At 45.6% G+C, this 23,904-nt stretch overlaps 1 protein-coding gene across 1 annotated transcript; it reads right to left on the bottom strand.

The window, feature by feature from the left end:
- Positions 1–6,352: 6,352 nt before the first annotated feature.
- On the bottom strand, positions 6,353–23,071 carry LOC123486994 (proteoglycan 4-like; the record flags this gene model as incomplete). The annotated part of the gene is made up of 5 exons (XM_045218178.1): positions 22,829–23,071; positions 17,301–17,324; positions 16,044–16,121; positions 14,865–15,083; positions 6,353–6,413 (listed from the first exon to the last, which is right to left on the bottom strand). Coding segments are annotated over exons 1-5 (404 nt in total), but the record flags the coding sequence as incomplete, so codon positions are not given.
- Between the last annotated feature and the right edge of the window lie 833 nt (positions 23,072–23,904).

Below are 23,904 nucleotides of genomic sequence, written 5' to 3'. Positions count from 1 at the left end.
TGGAGACTGGCTAGGTGTCACGATCGTCTGAAGGAGCGGACCAATACGCAGCGCGTGGAGTGAACATGATGACTTTATTTAATTAAAGCAACCACGAAAAAACAACAAATGACGATACGTGAAGTCCTCTGTGACACCTACAGAACATACAACACTGGAACAATAACCCACAAAACAAAGGAGAAAACACACAGAATATATATGGCTCCCAATCAGAGATAACGAGCCGACAGCTGACACTCGTTACCTCCGATTGGGAGTCATAGACCAATCACCACTAGACACAAACAAATGAAACTCACCCATCCCCAACACCACCAAATGAAATACACCCAAACCAATGACAATGAACAACCCTGGCTCAAATATCAAAGTCCATGGAGCCAGAGTGTCACAGTACCCCCTAAAGGTGCGAACTCCGGGCGCACCAATATCAGGACTAGGGAGGGTCTGGGTGGCGTCTGTCCACGGTGGCGGCTCTGGCCCCGGTCGTGATCCCCACCCCACCACAGTCACAACCTGCTTCGGTAGCCTCCTCCCAATGACCACCCTCCAACTAACCCCACCTGGACTAAGGGGCAACACCGGACTAAGGGGCAGCATCGGCCTAAGGGGCAGCACCGGGATAAGGGGCAGCACCGGGATAAGGGGCAGCACCGGGACAAGGGGCAGCACCGGGCTAAGGGGCAGCACCGGACTAAGGGGCAGCACCGGACTACGGGGCAGTACCGGACTAAGGGGCAGTACCGGACTAGGGGGCAGTACCAGGCTAAGGGACAGCACCAGGATAAGGGACAGCAACAGGATAAGGAGCAACACCGAGCTAAGGGGCAGCACCTGACTAAATGGCGGATCCTGGCTGGCTGGCTCTGGCGGATCCTGGCTGGCTGGCGGATCCTGGCTGGACGGCTCTGACGGATCCCGGTTGGGACGGCTCTGGCGGATCCCGGCTGGACGGCTCTGGCGGATCCTGGCTGGGCGGCTCTGGCGGATCCTGGCTGGACGGCTCATGGCTGGCTGACGGAACTGGCTGCTCATGGCTGGCTAACGGATCTGGCTGCTCATGGCTGGCTAACGGATCTGGCTGCTCATGGCTGGCTGACGGATCTGGCTGCTCATGGCTGGCTGACGGATCTGGCTGCTCATGGCCGACTGACGGATCTGGCTGCTCATGGCCGACTGACGGATCTGGCTGATCCTGTCTGGCGGAAGGCTCTGGCTGATCCCTGTCTGGCAGAAGGCTCTGGCTGATCCTGTCTGGCAGAAGGCTCTGGCTGATCCTGTCTGGCAGAAGGCTCTGGCTGATCCTGTCTGGCAGAAGGCTCTGGCTGATCCTGTCTGGCGGAAGGCTCTGGCTGATCCTGTCTGGCGGAAGGCTCTAGCGGCTCCGGTCTGGCGGACGGCTCTGATGGCTCATGGCAGACGGGCGGCTTTGCAGGCTTTGGGCAGACGGGCAGTTCAGGCCCCGTTGGGCAGACGGCAGACTCTGGCCGTCTGAGGCGCATCGTAGGCCTGGTGCGTGGTGCCGGAACAGGAGGTACCGGGCTGAGGACACGCATCTCAGGGCTAGTGCGGGGAGAAGCAACAGGGCATGCTGGACCCTGGGGCGCACCGTAGGCCTGATGCGTGGTGCCGGAACTGGAGGTACCGGGCTGAGGACACGCATCTCAGGGCTAGTGCGGGAAGCAGCAACAGGGCATGCTTGGCCCTGGGGACGCACCGTAGGCCTGATGCGTGGTGCCGGAACTGGAGGTACCGGGCTGAGGACACGCATCTCAGGGCTAGTGCGGGGAGTCGGAACAGGGCATGCTGGACCCTGGGGGACTCCCAATAACGCCTAGTGCGGGAGCCGGAACAGGGCATGCTGGACCCTGGGGACTCACCTCACGCCTAGTGCGGAGAGCAGGAACAGGCCGGGCGGGGCTGGCGACGCGCACCGTATCCCTGGTGCGAGTGGCCGGAACAGGCTGGGCCGGGCTGGCGACGCACCGTATCCCTGGTGCGTGGAGTAGGAACAGGCCGGGCTGGGCTGGCGAAGCGCACCGTATCCCTGGTGCGTGGAGTAGGAACAGGCCGGGCTGGGCTGGCGGGCGCACCGTATCCCTGGTGCGTGGAGTAGGAACAGGCCGGGCTGAGCTGGCGACGCGCACCGCATACTTGGTGCGTATGGCAGGAACAGGCCGAACCGGGCTGGCGACGCGCACCTTACACTTAGTGCGAGGACCGGAACAGGCCGTACCGTACGGGGAACACACACTACTGGCTGCACCTCGGGACTAGGAACGGGCCGGACCGAACTGGTTACACACCCCAGTACCTCACGCCGTGCCTCAACACCTTCCTTCCCTGCTTTACCCAGTAGCCCCCTTGACCTGGTAGCCCACTGAATCCGTCCCTTCTCTGCCTCCGTCAGCCCCCTTAACCTGGCAGCCCTCTGACTCTGCCTTGTGGCAGCCTCCTGCTGCTCCGTCGCCCAAGCCATGTGCCCCCAAAAATTTCTTGGGGTTGCCTCGTCCTTCCGACGTTGGCTCTGCCGACGCCGTTGCTCCTCTCTCCGTCGCCTCTCCTCTGTTTCGCTCCATGGACGGCGATCCATGCCGTCCAGGATTTCTTCCCACGTCCAGGACCCTTTACCGTCCAACAGTTCCTCCCATGTCCAGACCCTTTGCTCCTGGACGCGCTGCTTGGTCCTTTTTTTGGTGGGTTATTCTGTCACGATCGTCTGAAGGAGCGGACCAATACGCAGCGCGTGGAGTGAACATGATGACTTTATTTAATTAAAGCAACCACGAAAAAACAACAAATGACGATACGTGAAGTCCTCTGTGACACCGACAGAACATACAACACTGGAACAATAACCCACAAAACAAAGGAGAAAAACACACAGAATATATATGGCTCCCAATCAGAGATAACGAGCCGACAGCTGACACTCGTTACCTCCGATTGGGAGTCATAGACCAATCACCACTAGACACAAACAAAATGAAACTCACCCATCCCCAACACCACCAAATGAAATACACCCAAACCAATGACAATGAACAACCCTGGCTCAAATATCAAAGTCCATGGAGCCAGAGTGTCACACTAGGCCACTCCAGGACCTTGAAATGCTTCTTACGAAGCCAATCCTTCGTTGCCCGGGTGGTGTGTTTGGGATCATTGTCATGCTGAAAGACCCAGCCACGTTTCATCTTCAATGCCCTTGCTGATGGAAGGAGGTTTTCACTCAAAATCTCACAATACATGGCCCCATTCATTCTTTCCTTTACACGGATCAGTCGTCCTGGTCCCTTTGCAGAAAAACAGCCCCAAAGCATGATGTTTCCACCCCCCATGCTTCACAGTAGGTATGGCGTTCTTTGGATGCAACTCAGCATTCTTTGTCCTCCAAACACGACGAGTTGAGTTTTTACCAAAAAGTTATATTTTGGTTTCATCTGACCATATGACATTCTCCCAATCCTCTTCTGGATCATCCAAATGCACTCTAGCAAACTTCAGACGGGCCTGGACATGTACTGGCTTAAGCAGGGGGGACACATCTGGCACTGCAGGATTTGAGTCCCTGGCGGCGTAGTGTGTTACTGATGGTAGGCTTTGTTACTTTGGTCCCAGCTCTCTGCAGGTCATTCACTAGGTCCCCCCGTGTGGTTCTGGGATTTTTGCTCACCGTTCTTGTGATCATTTTGACCCCACGGGGTGAGAACTTGCGTGGAGCCCCAGATCAAGGGAGATTATCAGTGGTCTTGTATGTCTTCCATTTCCTAATATTTGCTCCCACAGTTGATTTCTTCAAACCAAGCTGCTTACCTATTGCAGATTCAGTCTTCCCAGCCTGGTGCAGGTCTACAATTTTGTTTCTGGTGTCCTTTGACAGCTCTTTGGTCTTGGCCATAGTGGAGTTTGGAGTGTGACTGTTTGAGGTTGTGGACAGGTGTCTTTTATACTGATAACAAGTTCAAACAGGTGCCATTAATACAGGTAACGAGTGGAGGACAGAGGAGCCTCTTAAAGAAGAAGTTACAGGTCTGTGAGAGCCAGAAATCTTGCTTGTTTGTAGGTGACCAAATACTTATTTTCCACCATAATTTGCAAATAAATTCATTAAAAATCCTACAATGTGATTTTCTGGATTTCTTTTTCTCAATTTGTCTGTCATAGTTGACGTGTACCTATGATGAAAATTACAGGCCTCTCTCATCTTTTTAAGTGGGAGAACTTGCACAATTGGTGGCTGACTAAATACTTTTTTTCCCCACTGTATCATCATATATACATAACATATAATATACATACAGTATACATTATGAGCATACGTGGTATGTGTGTATATACAGTGCCTTCAGAAAGTATTCACACCCCTTGACTTATTCCACATTTTGTCATGTTACAGCCTGCATTCAAAATGGATTAAATAGTTTTTTTCCCTCTCACCCATCTGCACACAATACCCCTTAATGAAAAAGTGAAAACATTCAATGTCGTCTTGGTAAGCAACTCCAGCGTATGTATGGCCTTGTGTTTTAGGTTATTGTCCTGCTGAAAGGTGCATTTGTCTCCCAGTATCTGTTGGAAAACAGACTGAACCAGATTTTCCTCTAGGATTTTGCCTGTGCTTAGCTCTATTCCGTTTCTTTTTAAACTAAAAAACTCCCTAGTCCTTGTCGATGACAAGCATACCCATAACATGATGCAGCCACAACCATGCTTGAAAATATGAGGAGTGGTACTCAGTGATGTGTTGTGTTGGATTTGCCCCAAACATAACACTTTGTATTCAGGACATAAAGTTAATTTCTTTGCCACATTTTTAGCAGTTTTACTTTAGTGCCTTACTGCAAACAGGATGCATGTTTTGGAATATTTTTATTAAATACAGGCTTCCTTCTTTTCACTCTGGCATTTATGTTAGTATTGTGGAGTAACTACAATGTCTTTGAGCCATCCTCCGTTTTAAAGTCACCATTGGCCTCATGGTGAAATCCCTGAGCGGTTTCCTTCCTCTCCGGCAACTGAGTTAGGAAGGACGCCTGTATCTTTGTAGTGACTGGGTGTATTGATACACCATCCAAAGTGTAATTAATAACTTCACCATGTTGAAAAGGATATTCAATGTCTGCTTTTTTTTTTTTTTTTTACCCATCTACCAATAGGTGCCCTTCTTTGCAAGGTATTGGAAAACCTCCCTGGTCTTTGTGGTTGAATCTGTGTTTGAAATTCATTGCTCGACTGAGGGACCTTACAGATAATTGTTTGTGTGGGGTACAGAGATGAGGTAGTCATTCAAAAATCATGTTAAACACCATCATTGCACACAGAGTGACTCCATGCAACTTATTATGTGACTTGTTAAGCACATTTTTACTCCTGAACTTATTTGGGCTTGCCATAACAAAGGGTTTGAATACTTATTGACTCAAGACATTTCAGCTTTTCATTTTTAAGTAATTTGTAAAAAAAAATAATCAAAAAACATAATTCTACTTTGACATCATTGTGTGTAGGCCAGTGACACAAATTCTCTATTTAATCAATTTTAAATTCAGGCTGTAAGACAACAAAATGTAGAAAAAGTCAAGGTGTGTGAATACTTTCTGAAGGCATTATTGTGTGTGTATATATATATATATATATATATATATATATATATATATATATATATATATATATATATATTGAGATGTGATCTTCACATCCATACCTTTATTTGAGAATTATAATAAATAAAGGTTTGTGTGCTTGTAGGAATTATGCTTTGGCATTTTTGAATTGGCATGAATGTAAAAAACATATGTATGTGATATGCACAAACATATATTGCAATAGTTTAAGAGCTGATCCTGAATATTCTAACCAGCAAAATGCCATGTGCAAGTATTAAATGCACATCAGGAATATATATTCCAAAGGTCTGAGAAAAACCTGGTGTTTAAAAGACCCATCCACAATCTATCCATAGTGTTCTCTATAGTTAGACTCTTCCCCACAGTAACTGTCTCCAGCAAAAATGAGTTTTGGGGTGTTGATGGAAGCACTGTCATATAGTGGAGTCTCCATGGTAACTGACTTGAAAAGGTGGGAAAGGGGGGATGGTTTGTCATGGTTACCAACCTGGTGGGGGCGGTGGTGATGGGGTGTTGGTTTTAGCGTCATCATCTTTATCTGCAATAAAGGTGTGATTGACACAGACCCACCTATCAAAAAGCTCCAAGTCCATCACCGGCACGGCAGGCCAACAAGACAAGCCACAAGACAAAGCATGCAAGACAAGACAGAACATGGGACTGACACGACACAACACCACCACATATGCATGTCTTTGAAATGGATAGATGAAGTGTACGAGACCACAAACGTGTTGATCATGAGATCGAAGCGTGTCCTGTGAGAGACCACACCAGTGTCTATGGGATGGGAGTGGACGGTGAGAGATGTGAGAGATCACACGTGTACGTAAGATAAAGTAATTATGCGTAACACCACAAACTTGGTTTAGGAAAGCTGGAAGCACAAGTGAGAAGCACTGTGAGAGGTAGAGAGTGATTGAAGTTGACAAGCAGCAGCCAGAAGAACACAAGAATGTCCACAAGGGATACGAAAGATTAAGACCTAACTATCCAAGAAAAGCCCTGTTACTTGAGAAACCCTCTGCTTGTCGTCGATCAAAAGAGTAACTGAGCTCAGCTCCACCTCCAGAGACATTAGAGAGTAGTGTTGGGTGGTATCCAGATTTTCTTTTTTTTTATAATATGTTTATTATTTTCCAATAAAAATAAAGTAAAAGAGACAGCAATACAAACAATGACATTCATTGTACTGTTGGATGGGATGGCCAGTTTAGAGGACAAAACAAAAGTTAACTCACACATACACAAAATAAAACAAAATCCTATTAGGTGGTACGTGTATAAGAAGATAGCATATAGTCATTACAAGCAGTGTAGTTCAGCCAAAAATAAATATTGAGTGGAGTACAGCACAGAGTAGCAGCAGATCGTCAGCCCAGTTATGAAGCGGGACTAGACCATTTATCCAGTATCGGCTGCCATATTTTGTAAAACAATGGACTTCTATTGGAGGTGTTGTATCGAATCTTTTCCATATGGATTACATTCCCTAAATCCCGTAACCACATTTCAAAGGTAGGTACAGTCTCCAATTTCCAAAATTGCAATATGAGCCTTTTGGCTAATAGAGTACAAAGAGAGACAGCTTTCCCCTCCTGGTTATTCCCATCAACTGTACCAAACAGAGCGATCAATGGGTCTGGGGCTAGAACTCTATCAAAGGCCTTAGATAAGTAATCAAAAATGAGAGCCCAGTAAGCCTGTAATTTAGGGCATGTCCAGAATAAGTGGGACAACGTCCCCTCCTCCTGCTTGCACCTCTCACACAGTGGTGAGGTGTCCGGGAATATTTTATGCAGTTTTACTTTTGAGTAGTGTAACCTGTGTATCACCTTAAACTGTACAAGGTTGTGTCTGGCATTCACTGAACTGTGGTTTATATTCCTGAGAGCTTCTATCCAGTCCTCATTTGAGATTTCTGAACCAAGTTCTTGTTCCCAAGCCCTTTTAATGGTGTCTGTGGATACCTCTATGTGGGCCTGTAGCACATCATACAGTCTGGAGACCGACCCTTTTGAATGGGGTTTGACAAGGATCAAGCTATCTAATGTAGGACTATTTGGCTTCATGCCATACTGTGGGATGTGTGTCCTTAAGAAATTCCTGATTTGGAGGTATCTGAAAAAATGTGTTGTTGGCATGTTGAACTTTGCCTGTAGTTGTTGAAATGAAGCTAACTGACCATCTATGTATAGATTACCAATTGTTGTGAGCCCCTTCTCCCTCCACTGTGAAAACACCACATCATCCATTGCAGGGTGGAAAGCATGATTCCGGCTAATCGGGCTGTCTATGTACACAGTGGGTATGTTAAGAAAATCCCTAATCTGTTTCCAGATCCTAAGAGTATGACAAATGACTGGATTGGAGTCATAAGTGGCTTTTTTCACATATGATGGGCTATTAACAAGTGCAGGGAGTGAGGAACGTTGACAGGAGGCCTGCTCAATCAAAAGCCATGAAGGCATATCCTTCCGTCTCATCTCAGGTAAACTTTCCCTCCAGAAAGACACAATGTTCAGATTAGCAGCCCAATAATACAGTTTGAAGTGAGGAAGGCCAAAGCCCCCCTCTATCTTGTACTTGCATAAATGCTTCTTTGCAATTCTGGCTGCCTTGTTATCCCATAAAAATGGAGTTACTATTGAATCCAGTTTCTTAAAATAGCTTTGTGGTATGAAATTGGGTAGACATTGGAAGAGGTAAAGAAACCTGGGTAGGACAACCATTTTAATAGCGTTTATACGACCAACCAAGGAAATAGGCAGAGTTTTCCAGAAATCTATATTTTGTTTAAGCTGATATATTTTCATGTCCCAATTCACTTTCAATAGCTGGTCAAGGTCTCTTGTCACTACAATGCCAAGGCTTGTGAACTTGTCCCTCACTGTTCTAAGCGGGGTAGATTGCAGAAATTGCATATCCACAGGCCGTGATATTGGCATCATCTCACTTTTTTGCCAGTTTATCTTGTAGCCAGAGAAGGAGCCGAATGTGTTTATCAAGTTAAGTAATGGTGGAATAGACGTTTTAGGCTTGGACAAAAACAAAAGAACATCGTCTGCATATAGGGAAATTTTGTGCTGTGTGTCTTTTATTTTAACAGAAGCTATATCGGCACATGCCCGAATGCGCGTAGCAAGGGGGTTCCATGGCTATAGCGAAGAGAGCAGGCGAAATAGGGCACCCCTGTCGGCACCCCTTGAACAGGCGGAATGACTGCGACATTTCCTGATTGGTCACCACGGACGCCATTGGGTGTGCATAAATAATTCTTATCCAATTAATAAATTCCTTTCCAAATCCGAAATGCTCCAGAACCGACATCATATACTTCCACTCAATCTGATCAAACGCCTTCTCTGCATCAAGAGCTATTACCACTGCCTCAACTTTATGATCATGATACATTACGTTGAAAAGGCGTCTCAAATTGTAGTATATATGTCGGCCCGGGATAAAACCTGTCTGGTCAGGGTGTATGATGTCGGAAATATATTTTTTTCAATCGGTTTGCCAATATCTTTGTCAACACCTTGTTTTCTATGGGGAGTAACGACACGGGGCGTACGACGACATCTCTATCTTTTTCAAGATCAGGGCTATTGTAGCCTCATACAGTGTTTGCGGGAGTTTGGTATTTTCTTTGGATTGTTGAAACATTCGCAGCATAAGTGGAGATAGACTAGCGCAGTACTTCTTATAGAATTCTATTACATATCCATCGGGCCCAGGGGCCTTGCTGTTTGGAAATTGTGCTATCGCTGTGTTAATTTCATCTAAGGTTATCCCTGCATCGAGTGCGGCAGCTGCCCCCTGTCTAGTTTAGGAAGTTCACAATCAGCGAGAAAGCGTTCCATAGTTTGTGGATCAGTAGCATCGCATTTTGATTGGTATAGCTCTGAGTAAAACTGTGCAAAGCATTTATTAATGTCCTGCGGATCTGTTACTATTTTACCCTTCTTGTCTTTTATTTTGTGAATAGCTCTAGATGCTTGTACATGCCTTGGCTGTCTTGCTAATAATTTATGTGGTTTGTCCCCCAGTTCAAAATAACTTTGTTGCGTTCTAGCAAGTAAAGAGCCCACCCGTTTCGAAAGGATGGTATTGTATTCATACTTTAACTTTGTGATCTTCTCAAGGACTGTATACGAGGAATTTGTCCTAAAACGTTCTCCTGTTCCCCTAACTCTCTTTCAATTTCTCTCAGCCTAGTATTGGCACGTTTCTTCCTCTCTGATGTATAAGAAATAATGTAACCTCTAATCACAGCCTTTAGAGATTCCCAAAGGGTGGAGTCGTCAACATCCCCCGTGTCGTTAGTACTGAGGAAAAAGGCAATCTGCTCCTCCAAATACTGACAAAAAGCCTCATCTTTCAACAGGTATGCGTCTAGCGCCACGGATCGCCGACCTGTCGACATATTGTCGAGTTTCAGCACCATGGACAGAGGAGAGTGGTCCGTAATTAGAATGGGGTGATAGGTAACCGACTCAGCTGCTGAGATTAGTTTGGAGTCCAACAAAAAATAGTCAATTCTGGAATATGATTTATGAAAGAATAATCCCTGTCTGTTGGGTGCGTCAGTCTCCAAATATCGACAATGTTAAGGTTTGTCATCAATGTATTTAGACAGACACGGGCATTTGATTGTTGAAGTGACCTTGATAGCTGTTTATCTAAAAGAGGGTCTAACGTACAGTTAAAGTCACCTCCAACAATAACACTTGTATCCGAGATATTTGGTATGGCCTTAAATACCCTTTGAAAAAATAATGGATCATCGAAGTTGGGTCCATATAAATTGACCAAGGTTATTGGTTTTGAATTCAGTGTACCAGCCACAATAATATACCCGACCATTAGGATCTGAAATCGAGGTTGAGTAAACAAAAGGAATGTTTTTCCTTATCAGGATTGCTACCCCTCTCGCTTTTGCATCAAAGTTAGACTGGTATATCTGACCGATCCAGCCGACTCGTAGCTTGGCCTGCGCGGGGGCGTTTAATATGAGTTTCTTGAAGAAGCACTATGTCAGCACCCAGTGATTTAAGATGAGAAAAAACCTTAGCTCGTTTCACGACATGCCCTAATCCATTACAGTTCCAGCTGACTATCTTTATTCCACCTGGTCTACTCTGTGCTCGGTCACTATGTGGCATTTCTTATTTTAAAGCAAATTGCTGCTGTCATACAAAACCCAGAAGAAAAACGTCCCGCCGTGCGGAGCTTGTCATGCCACCTGTACTAATAAACGTGAACATAAAACACAGACCCCAACCCCCCTCCCGTCCCTTTACTGAGTGACTTCCCCAAACGAAGCACTCCTTGGCTAACACACAAACGTTAGGGTGTCTAGACATAAAGCTTGAACTAACTCGGTTGCCTATAGATGCTCCGCATATAAACTAATATTAAATAACACTTAACTTAACTCTCATGTTAGGGGGTGAGTGGCGCTAAAACATGACATGCCAAACAATGCTATATTAGCCACAACATCTCACCTATCCTATAAGTCCCAATTTCTGATCTTCTGATCGAAAAGACATAGGCCGGAAATTCAATTCACACACATTCCTGGCCTGTATTTGGCCATTTAGCCTGCTGGCACAGCCGTTCTGTATCCTCAGCCGGGGAGCTTGCTTGTCAAGAACAGATCTGCCTCTTTTGCGTTGTCAAACGTACGTGTTGAACCTCGACTGTCACCTTAAACCGGGCTGGGAAGAGGAATCCATATCGGATGTTGGCCGCCCTGCATTTGTTGCGTACCTCATCATACTCTTTCCGTTGGTTCCTCACCTCCAAGGTAAGATCTGGGTAGAAAGACACCCTGGCTCCGTTGTAGTTAAGGGGGAACTTTTGACTAGCCAGCTTGAGGATGAGATCCGTGGTGTGGGGATAGTGCAGCCTTACAATGAATGGCCTTGGTGGCCCGCCCTTGGCCGGCCGTTGCCTGTGCTCTGTGTGCGCGGTCGATCAGGATGGCCGTTTTGAAGTGTTCACTCCCCAGCAATGCCGGTATCAGCTCCGAGACAAATTCAGTGGGTTTCCCTTTCTCCGTGTCCTCCTGGATCCCACATATTCGGATGTTCTGGCGTCTTGAATGCGACTCGAGCATTTCCAGTCGGGCCTTCAGGGTTTTGTTGTCATTTTGAACGTTGCGCACTGTTTCTCTATGTCCTGTAGCCTGGCCTCGTGATCGATTGTCGTCTGCTCAACCTCGTGCACCCTTCCCTTAGTTGCCTTCACAGTTTCGGCCAAAGTCCCAATACTCTTTGAGATATCAGCCAACCTTGTGTCCACCTTCTTGCTTAGTGCGTTTATGGCAGCCAGTATGTCACTTTGAGTAGGATCTGTGGGGGAACTCTTGGAAGCTAGCCTCTTCAGCTAGCTCCTCGTGGGTCGGCGACGTTGAAATTGGTTCGTTGTCTATCTCATTCCAATTATCTTGTTTAGCGCCCCCTTTTTTGTTGCCTTTTCCCTTTGTCATATTTGTTTGAAGTTATAGGTTGTGAGAGGTTAAGATAAATATTAATTTGTTTCAAAATTGAGCGGAGCTCTAGCAATGCACGTCTACTCCATAGCACGCTCTCTAGCGCCCCTCCGGTATCCAGATTTTCATACCGTTTCTGTACCATACCTGGGTATACGGTATTACTAGAAGTGCACACAAGGGGCGCTATTTCTTTAAAATAAGGACGTTATAGAGAAAGTGTTCAAGGGATTGTTGCTACATTATAACCTCACTATGAAACCTAGAAACAATCTGTAAACTGTACTGAGAAGAATAGACACAGAAAACACACACACACACAAACATAGACACATACACACACACACCAACACATGTTTGTGCATACGCACATAAACGTAGCCTACCTATATACACACGGTCTTGCATATGCACATACACATGTTCGTGTATTTGCACAGACACACACTCTTCCAGACCTGCTGGTGGTGGGGGTGGTGGTGGGGTAACCTGCACCATAACAACTGGTTCTGGAGGTGGGGGTGGTGGTAGGGTAACCTGCACCATAACAACTGGTTCTGGAGGTGGGGGTGGTGGTAGGGTAACCACTGTAACAACTGGTTCTGGAGGTTGGGTAACCTAAAGTGCACACTGAACTGTGCACACAGTAGGCATGCTGCATTTACATGTAGCCTACATGTGCCGTTTTACCATGAAAAAGCTACAGTGGGGAAAAAAAGTATTTAGTCAGCCACCAATTGTGCAAGTTCTCCCACTTAAAAAGATGAGAGAGGCCTGTAATTTTCATCATAGGTACACGTCAACTATGACAGACAAATTAAGAAAAAAAATCCAGAAAATCACACTGTAGGATTTTAATGAATTTATTTGCAAATTATGGTGGAAAATAAGTATTTGGTCACCTACAAACAAGCAAGATTTCTGGCTCTCACAGACCTGTAACTTCTTATTTAAGAGGCTCCTCTGTCCTCCACTCGGTTACCTGTATTAATAGCACCTGTTTGAACTTGTTATCAGTATAAAAGACACCTGTCCACAACCTCAAACAGTCACACTCCAAACTCCACTATGGCCAAGACCAAAGAGCTGTCAAAGGACACCAGAAACAAAATTGTAGACCTGCACCAGGCTGGGAAGACTGAATCTGCAATAGGTGAGCAGCTTGGTTTGAAGAAATCAACTGTGGGAGCAATTATTAGGAAATGGAAGACATACAAGTCCACTGATAATCTCCCTCGATCTGGAGCTCCACGCAAGATCTCACCCTGTGGGGTCAAAATTATCACAAGAACGGTGAGCAAAAATCCCAGAACCACACAGGGGGACCTAGTGAATGACCTGCAGAGAGCTGGGACCAAAGTAACAAAGCCTACCATCAGGAACACACTACGCTGCCAGGGACTCAAATCCTGCAGTTCCAGACGTGTCCCCCTGCTTAAGCCAGTACATGTCCAGGCCCGTCTGAAGTTTGCTAGAGTGCATTTGGATGATCCAGAAGAGGATTGGGAGAATGTCATATGGTCAGATGAAACCAAAATAGAACTTTTTGGTAAAAACTCAACTCGTCGTGTTTGCAGGACAAAGAATGCTGAGTTGCATCCAAAGAACACCATACCTACTGTGAAGCATGGGGGTGGAAACATCATGCTTTGGGGCTGTTTTTCTGCAAAGGGACCAGGACGACTGATCCGTGTAAAGGAAAGAATGAATGGGGCCATGTATCGTGAGATTTTGAGTGAAAACCTCCTTCCATCAGCAAGGGCATTGAAGATGAAACGTGGCTGGGTCTTTCAGCATGACAATGATCCCAAACACACCGCCCGGGCAACGAATGAGTGGCTTCGTAAGAAGCATTTCAAGGTCCTGGAGTGGCCTAGCCAGTCTCCAGATCTCAACCCCATAGAAAATCTTTGGAGGGAGTTGAAAGTCCGAGTTGCCCAGCGACAGCCCCAAAACATCACTGCTCTAGAGGAGATCTGCATGGAGGAATGGGCCAAAATACCAGCAACAGTGTGTGAAAACCTTGTGAAGACTTACAGAAAACGTTTGACCTGTGTCATTGCCAACAAAGGGTATATAACAAAGTATTGAGAAACGTTTGTTATTGACCAAATACTTATTTTCCACCATAATTTGCAAATAAATTCATTAAAAATCCTACAATGTGATTTTCTGGATTTTTCTTTCTCCATTTGTCTGGTCATAGTTGACGTGTACCTATGATGAAAATTAAAGGCCTCTCTCATCTTTTTTAAGTGGGAGAACTTGCACAATCGATGGCTGACTAAATACTTTTTTTCCCCCACTGTATCAGTCACAACTTTGGGGGCACATTCGCCTTAGAAGTCTTAGAACTTAATGTATATAAAAATGCACTAGTCGACACTGCAGAAAGCAAAGTCATTATAAACAGCGCTTCAATCCAAATAAAACCCTGATTCATACAGATTCAATCAATACATTGCCTGATTTGAATGGAACTTTGGCCCATACGATCTATTGGGAGAAGATAAAGGGCCTTAGCAAAGACCAACACTATGAATCTGACTCTAGCACAGACTAGAGTCAAACTGCTTCAATCAATGGTTTGAGAGTGGGACAATTGAACGGAGCGCTTGGAGTTTTCTAACCACATGACCTGATCAGGAAAAACTCTGGGCCTTCAGTTATAGCTTTAGTTATAGTAAATAGCATGCGCTTCTACTGTGAATGGCTGAGTGAATTTTACTTACCAGGCGGTGGGGGTGAGCAAGGGGACAGGGCCTCCTCCTTTACTTCAGAGTTCACAGACTCTACTTGCTCTTTAGCCCTGACCGCAACCGCCTCTGGTTCTGGTTCTTTAGACCCATTCTCTACTGGTTCTGTCTCCTTAGCAACCACAGGCTGAGGCTCTACAGGCTTAAGCACCTCTATGGGCTGTGGATCCTTCCCCTCAGTCTCTACCGGTTGTTCTGTACGGCAGATAACAACGCCAGGCTGGAGCAGCAAGCCTCGAGCAAAAGCACTGACAGCCTCTCAAAACACTGCAGTATATATGAGGTGCTGGCTGGGCATGGATGAGCATAGATAGCCAGCAACCAGATTGGGTCTTTCCATTGACAGTCATGTCTGAATGCATGACAGGCGTTCAAAATTGATACAAATTATAAAACGTTTTCCATCTCATTGCCAACTACCAGGTAAAAATGTAGGGATGTTACCAATCTGGTCATTGCACATCTATAGCTAGTCCTGGAAACTTCAAGGAAGTAAAGTTTTACTTATTCAGCAAGCTTGTACAAGACTTCATTACAATGTAACAAAAGCTCTAAAAATCGATTTTCATTATTTCACATAGCCAATCATAACAGTTCCCAGAAATGTCAACATAACAATGGAATGTATTGATGGCTACCTGCTGAATGTAACAATTAAACTTATACTTCCTCATTCACACTGAATGGACTTCCTGTGGAAAATTCCATATTCCAATACCTCATACAGTCACACACACAATGGTGACATACTTGGTAGAGAAAGCACAAGCCAGTATTGGGACAGAGCATCACAGCAACGCGAGCACGGGAGTGTGTTAGCAGCAGTGCAACTACGTAATTATGTGCATCATATGTGCTGCTTATCAGGAAGTTGACTTATTCGGATCGCACGTAGACTATTTTGACTTATATGCATATTGTTTGTGTGTGAATGTGTGTGTCATCGAGGAACCGTCGAGAAATCCCATTATAAATGAAGAGAAATAAGAACAGTGGACACACAACAACAAACACGCGTGTTGTTAGTATGGTGTGAAAATGAATCACCTGGGAAGAGTGTGGGAGGGGAGAAAGGAGGGGTATGCAAGGTGGAACATAATAAAGGGGGAGGAAGGGGAGAAAGGAGGAGTATGACACCAGTGCATGGGTACCCACCTGGGGGTGGAGGCGAGACCTTGAGGGATATCTCAGGTGTGGGCATGGGCGCCTCACTACTGTCTGGGGCAACACTCTCTGAGTATGTGACAAATATAACAGGGATGGAAGAGCTGCTTTTTATAGCACAAAGCCTCCACATCTAGCCTCTAACATACTCACTCTCTCACAAATGGGCATACTTACTCACTGTATGCCCGACCTCCCGCCATTTTCCCTTCAGTTACACACAGATTGGGACACGTACAGTGTATTTTACTGTACTCGTTCGTACACATGCGTGCACAATATCAATACAGTGGGATATTTTCTGAGTGTAGATGATCACCTAAAACAAAATTTCCCTTCAACGATACATAGGGAGAAAAATTCAGAAGACTTTTACAACCATTTGGCTGAACCAGATTCACTGTTTTGGTGCTTAACCGTGAGGGGATTTAGTTGATGGATGAAATATATTACAGGGTTAAAATATGTCATTTACTTACTGTATGACAGGTTTACTCAGACTTCATCTTTGTGCAAATTCTGACTGAATCTTATTTTTGACTTTACAACTACACTATAAAATCTGAGACGATTCTCATTCTGAAGCACAATTACAGTATTTTTGGCACAATTACGATTGAATACTTTCAGAGAAGTACATAAAATCATAGCAGTGCCCGCCCAGGGATAAATTTAGCCTAAACCTGTGTGTAGGAGCAGAGCTATGCCCCCCACTGTACGAAGCCACAGGCCCAAGATGCTGCCGCTGCTCCTAAGGTCAAAGCCTGGCGTCGGCAGGCGGCCAATAACACGCCAGCGCCCTGGTCACATGGGGGGGCAGGAGCGTCAGCTGAATCAACAGGCCTGGATCAGCCGGTCCGCTGGGGGATTGTGTAGATTCTGACCAGTCGGTCGTCACCACTGAACACTGAGCCACAGTAGTACAACAGTTCTATTGCCAAGGACATGTAGACCCTCCACATTTACAGTGTTTAAACCAGCGACCGTGTTTACACATTCACACTGAAGTCGGAGGTGGAATAGCCACATTACATGCAGCCTCAGTAGTACGTTAATGTGCTTTCACATTTGCAAAAACATGGTTTCCACCATCTAATAGACCAAGACTGCCAACATAATATGGGATACATTCTCTCCTGCATGACATAACCAAAGTTTCCCATAATAATTCTCTCATACCAAGTTCTCTGCTCAAAGCCAGTGCTGTGTGAGGTGAAAGAACATTGTTGGGCATCACCCTTCACTGACCTTTTTCACCATTGGGCGTCTCATCTGCAAAACAGAGACAAAAGAGAACAATTCAAAATGGGGGCATTTCTTTACTCTGCACTGTCTGGACTGATCATGGCACATATTTGGACACTACAATCTAAACCTATTAAGGGACTTACAGCCATCAGTGGATCAAAGTCTCTATCCATCCCTTGGTACGCCCTAGCCTATCGGGTTTAAACATTTACCTTGTGTGTTATTAATGGGTTAGTGAAACAGAGTCACGTGAGTTCTCGTCTGGTCCTTACGAGAATGTTAGATTGAAAATCTCCACTCTTGCGCAACACAGTGGTTCTTCCTCTTTCCTCTTCCTATTGAAAGTCAATGCAAGTTTGACAATCTTCCATTCTGATGTCGTGTGTCAATATGCAGACTGGAGGACAGGGAATTCCACCCAATCGTCACATTAGCCTGGTAGACTGAGGATGGATTACACAGTAACAGGCAAACACAGACATGGAGACGCCAGCAGACAGTGACAGATAGAGGCTACAAGAGGAGCACTTACACCAAGACTGATATCAGCCCACAGGGACTTTGGCACCAAAAACAACAGATTTCTATCTTGAGCCTGATAACCACGCTTACACCACTAACATTTGCATATAGTACAAGAAAATATATTATATTATAAAACACAGGCTGGAAAACATGCAATCAAAACCAAAAAAAATATTACTACAGTATTATCATTATACAATAGCTTTGTTTGTAAAAAAATAAAAAATTGTTGACACCAATACATCTACTGTTGGTGTGTTTACTTTCAAGATTTCAACATTCAAAAATGCACTAGCACATCTGAGCTATGTTGTTGGCCCAGTGGAGGCTGCTGAGGGAAGAACGGCTCATAATGGCCGGATGGAGCAAATGGAATGGCATCAAACACCTGGAAACCATGTGTTTGATGTATTTGATACCATTCCACTGATTCCACTCCAGTCATTACCATGAGCCCGTTCTCCCCAATTAAGGTGCCACCAACCTCCTGTGCTTGTTGCAGGCGCATGGTAACAATTGGCTAGTATCACTGTTGTTTATGGTGAAAAAGAAACCTGCACACTGCTCTGGCTAGTATCACTGTTGTTTAGGATGAAAAAGAAACCTGCACACTGCTCTCGGCCTTCGTTAGAGCTTTCTGCTCTACTAAACTAAATGTTCTTTGGTATGATAATTGATTACATTTCAATAGCACTTTTCATAATCTCAAAGTGCATCAAATGTAAAAAACAAACAAGCAACACATCATGAGTAGCCTAGCTACAGTTGGCTAGGTCAACCAATAGAGTGCATGCATCCTCCAAAGATGGAGAGGGACAGTTCATGGCTTGATCAGAGGAATGTGGTCAGGGAGATGGTTGATGAAGATGCAGTCCGGTGACGATCTTGTTGTGGGCTGCTCTGGGAAACAGCCCGAGTCCTGTAGCCACTGGACTTCTCCTTCACAATGTATAGCACCCACTTGGGTGATGCCTCAGCAGCTCTGGGCGCCAGAAAGCTCACCACACACAGTTCAGAGTAGTAGCCTCAGCACTGCATTCCTCTACTGCATCTCCCATTACTCTCAAGCTTCAGGTGACTCTTCAATTAATACATGCGTAGGCCTACGGTACACTCAAGTTTACTCCAAATACATAGTTCCAAATGCTAGCTATTTAGCTAACATAAACCCAAAACAACAACATGGAAAGGTCACTGGGTGGGGCTACAGACGATCCTTTCTGGTTCATATGAAGACGCAACTGACGGTGCATTCAAGACAGCAGGGAACTCAGGAAAAAAACGTGCTACGACTGGGAAAAATAGTTTTGAAGATCACCGACGTCCCAATTTTTCCCAGTCTGAGCTCGTTTTGTTTCCGTATTCCCAGTTGTCTTGAACGGACCAAAAGTAGTACATTTCGGCCATGGCATACTGCATACTTTTACTAAACAGTGTGTGCTAAATAGTACATAGTACGATTAGTACACAGTATGCAGTTAAAGTAGTAGGCAAGCCAGATTTTGGACACGGCCACTGACTGAGTGAGTGAGTAAGGGGCCGAGAGGAAAAAGAGATGGGGTGTAGGGGGGATTTTTGGAGGGTGATGACAGTGTACTCCCCCAGCTCTGTTGCTAGCCTGTCCATTTCCACAGAGAGTGGAACTCAGCGATGAGCACTGGGCCTGGCACAGCAGCCTGCGAATTCTGCAGGGATTCACAGGCTGCCACCCTGCCCTGTGCCAGGCACGACGGGTCCTTTGTTAATGATCCGGAGAAATACTGTGCATTACTGTGCCATTCCTGTCCAAAGTCCCAGAGTCCTAGGACCATATGAAGTAACCCTCTCCCTGTAAGACAGTCTGCCCTGCCCTTCTCTGTCCACTCCCTCTCTCTTCACATCTATTGCCTTTGCCAATTTCCTCTCTCATTTTGATATACAGTAACTCCCATCCATCTCTCATTCCTAAGTCCCTGTGTGCCTAATTACAGTAATAATGTACATACTGTAATCCAAAGTCCATACACAATTATCATTATTGGAACCATAATGACCTCCCAACCCCTCTATTCTCCAGTCTGCAACACAGCCAAAACCCTGTTGTCCAGCCACTCTTTTGTGATTCCCGCCGGACACTGCAGTTCAGATTTACTAATTGACACACCTCACCAAAAACGTGCCGTTGGCTCATCACATCAGGATCCTATAGGGTCACACACACATCAATGTGCACTACAGGGAGGCATTCTTTGTCTAATCGCAGAGAAGGGTTTTGTTTCACCTCTGCGAACTTCCCAGTGCAGCTGACCACTCTGCAGGTATGTTCAGCTGTCGCCCATGCTGTTGTGCAGACAGATGGGCTCATGGTGACTTCAACGGGAGCCAAACTACCGTTGCTTCTTAATATAGACCCCCAGAACTTTTTAATGTACACCATTTATCAACACCTCTTCTTTGTGAATATTGTGTGTCGGATGGACCGGCAGTCCACTTAAGGGAGTGTGTCCGTTCGTTGCAGAATGACAGACTCCTGGTTCCTAGGAGTTCTGAGAATGAGTGCTGCTAGAAGTGAAAAGGCCACAGAAAGGAACTGCTGACAACCTCAGTGTGGATGTGGGGCTGTGGTTTGGCGATTAGCAGCTGACAGGGTCTCCCTGTGTTGTTTACCTAAAGGCTTGATTTATGGAGTGGAATTCGTAAAGCGACGACCATGCTGTCTGAGGTAACAGAGCAGGGAGAGTGATGGGGGCTGAGCGGTTGTAAATATACAGAGCTGAGGATGTGGGCTTTCTTCCCACTGAAACCCAAGACTTTTGCTGAGAGCAGGCACAGTGGGTGTAGTGGAGGATGCTGGCCTCTTGACTCTGAATGAGATATTCAATGACCGTACGTCTGACCCCTGAGTGCCCTGAGTGAATCATCATCTAAAATGATGGTGTGACAATGGCGGGTGGTGAGTGAGAGAGAGCGCAAGAGAGAGAGAGCGACAGAGCGAGAGAGAGAGAGAGTATGAAGGATGGGGATTAAAAGTCTGCTCATTCTGAACTATTCCAGGGACCAAGGAATCCAGGTCCCAAGAGCTCCAAGGGCCACTCAGCCAGCCAGCCAGTCAATCAGTCCATCATCTCTCATCCTGATTTTTAAAGTCTTGCAGACTAAACCAACACCACCTCCAGCAGCCTCCTCCTCTTCAGCTGTTCAGTCCTTTATAAGAACAATACTTTTTTCACAGTCATTTATCTAGTCTTCTGCAACAGAGCAGCTATTTATGGAAGGTGGTTGCGGTGGACTGGCATGCAACTGCCTCCCTTTCCCCTGTGTGTTTGACTCCGACGGGATCATGAATGTTTATTATGGTGGATGAACTTTCTGGAGGCATCTCACATGTACTAATAAAACACACTTTACAGTAGTGCTGTGTGTTATACATGTACAAGAGGAAGCTAAGCTGTCCAACAGTCTCATGGTGCCTCACCCCGAAGCGACGTCATAGATTTTAAACTTCTCCTAGCTCACCCAGCCTCTGCTACACTACATTGAGATGTTGACATTTATTGAGAGCCCTATCAAAGCAACACGGGCAAGTAATAAACTGGTACTGAAATCAGAATAAGGCCAGTAAAGTGAATGGAATGTTTTTAGAGCTCACAGCTGACTGTTTAAAGATGCCAAAAGGTGGATTGGACCGGTTGCTGCATACCTGGTCTAGTCCTCATATTTATTGCCACAATATTTATTGAATAACTTCCATGAAAGCAATATTGCAAAGCCCTCCCATTCCAGCCTATAAGCCCCATTGTCCTACAGGGGAGAGAATGCACCGGCAGAGTGGCCTGGATGTATGTGTGGAGAGAAGAGAGTGCGTGCCATTCCTGATGTGCGAATTCTGCTGCAGATAAAGCTACGGTCCACCAGAAGATAAACGGTTTATAATAAAACGTGTTATTCACTCCGTTGGGGTGGTGTCCAAGTGATGAATATACTGTACTGTTCCTGTACATGGGCATGTCTTACTATTGAGCAAAGTCCCCAAAGATCTGAACTAATGGAGAGGGAGGAAATACTAGCATAGCAGAATTACAGACAAGACGGACACAGAGTGATTAGGTCTATGCAGACAAGCAGCGGTATGCTATTGAGGGCTCTACCATAGAAAGGAGGGAGATGAATATGGAGTTTTGGATGGGTTTGAGGGATCTTGTTTGGCTTCTGCTGCAAAATAACATGTCATCCACCCTGCCATCCATTCATTAGTCATCAGCAAGACCGAGGACGGAATGTATCCATCATCCGGAAAGCATCTTCATCCCAACACGATCCCAAGACAGTCCATCCAGATTGTATCACCATTCAGGGGTCTTCTTCGCTGGTGTCCAGCTCAGCCCAGCGCCAAGCACCAGGGCTCATCAACATTTCTCCACCAGGGCTCATCACGTCTCCATCCAGTGGGCTCCTAATCACCATGAGACCACTGTCCATCATGCCAACAGCAGCAACAACAGCAGTTTTTTTAAATAAACCACCTGGATCTCTATCTCCACAGATGAGGTAGAAACATCCAAGCAGAAATACAGTACTGTTGTCGCCAAAGTCACTTTCTCAATTACCGTGAGCAAATTCCTGGGAACTCTCAAAGTATAGTTTAGAGAACTTATTTTGTCTAATGCTAAATAACTACTCAATAATGCCGACAAACGAACAAAACAAACACCAAAAGAAACCTTGCAAAATAAATATTTTGCCCTTATTTACACAACAAGAAAAAGGAATTAAGGGTTAATGGAACTTTTCCTCATATTATATGCCAGTAGAGAAAACCAACCAATAATTACAACATGAAAGTAAAAGAATATATGCATTACAATTATTAGTACCAGTTATCAGCTGTTGTTAATACATTAAACAAGCAGGATCCTAGATGCAGTCTGAAATTCGAACAAAGCGTTGCTTCAGGACAGGTTGTACAGTACACTATGCTGAAATCCTTTCTGTACACTCAGTGAGGAGAACAGGGGCACTCCTACCTTTCTTTGTGGGCTCTGGCATCTTGAGCCGGGTCCCAAGAAAAGCGTCAATGAATGAAAAGCTGCAGGTAGGTACGTGCCTTCAGATCAGCGTGACTGTATGGGAGGCCAGGTGGGGCGTGAGAGCCCTCAGTCCAGAGGGAGAGAGATGAAGATGGGCTACCACCAGCAAAATTCTCTTGGACCCTCAGACCAGAGTGATGGGAAGAGATGAGGAGGGCACAGTGTGGGACAGTATGGGAATCTCAATGGGGAGAGGCGGCACAGTGACACATCTAGAGGAGACGGGCTTCCTGTCTTTATATAGCAGGGCAGCAGGCCCCTCCTCTCTCTAGCTGAGAGTACAGGTCCATCCTGCCCCCCAGCATCACTGTCCTCACTGTCCTCTATGCCAGCTCTATAGCCTGCTCTCCCAGGGCTTCTGTATGGTGCTGGGGGGGTCTTATTCTAAAGGCTCTAATTCCTCGTCCAAACAGTGGTGGATGATTGGTTTCCTCTGATTTGCTGAAAGGGCTGTGTGGCGTCAAATGTCTTGCTGTACAGGTGTGATGTAATCTGATAGGGGTACATACACTACTATCCTGGAACTCTAAAATACCATATCAAAACCGGTACAGATAACACATTGTTTGTGAAATAGATGCACTTTTAGGAGTAATACATGCACATTCAAAAAACTGAAATGGGACTGAACATTTCAACTGTTTCTTAATTAATTTATGTAATATATAGAAGGCAGACAGAGGCTCTTGGACCGTCCGTTGTTTAGACAGTATCAAAATAGACAGCACTTTGGGAGTACAACACTTTGTGGGTTTATTTAGTGTTCCGTGAAATGGATGCCACCATTGCCCAGGTCATCAACCCTGAATGAGGTGGACACTTTGTGGGTTCGCTGCACATAAAAAGATTGGGAAGACTAGCTTATATAGACTTGCCAAGTGTCAGAGATCTGTGTAATCCTCGGTGGATGCTGTCCAAGTAAGTAGGCCTTCCTGCGGGGCCAATAAATACTGGAGAGCTGCCTGGGCGGTGGTTATATGGCATATACTTAGAAAGCTGTCATGAACCTTGAC

This window comes from Coregonus clupeaformis, unplaced genomic scaffold, assembly GCF_020615455.1.
Source record: "Coregonus clupeaformis isolate EN_2021a unplaced genomic scaffold, ASM2061545v1 scaf1417, whole genome shotgun sequence".
NCBI classification, from domain to species: domain Eukaryota; kingdom Metazoa; phylum Chordata; class Actinopteri; order Salmoniformes; family Salmonidae; genus Coregonus; species Coregonus clupeaformis.
This window is presented reverse-complemented; position numbering and strand designations above follow the sequence as displayed.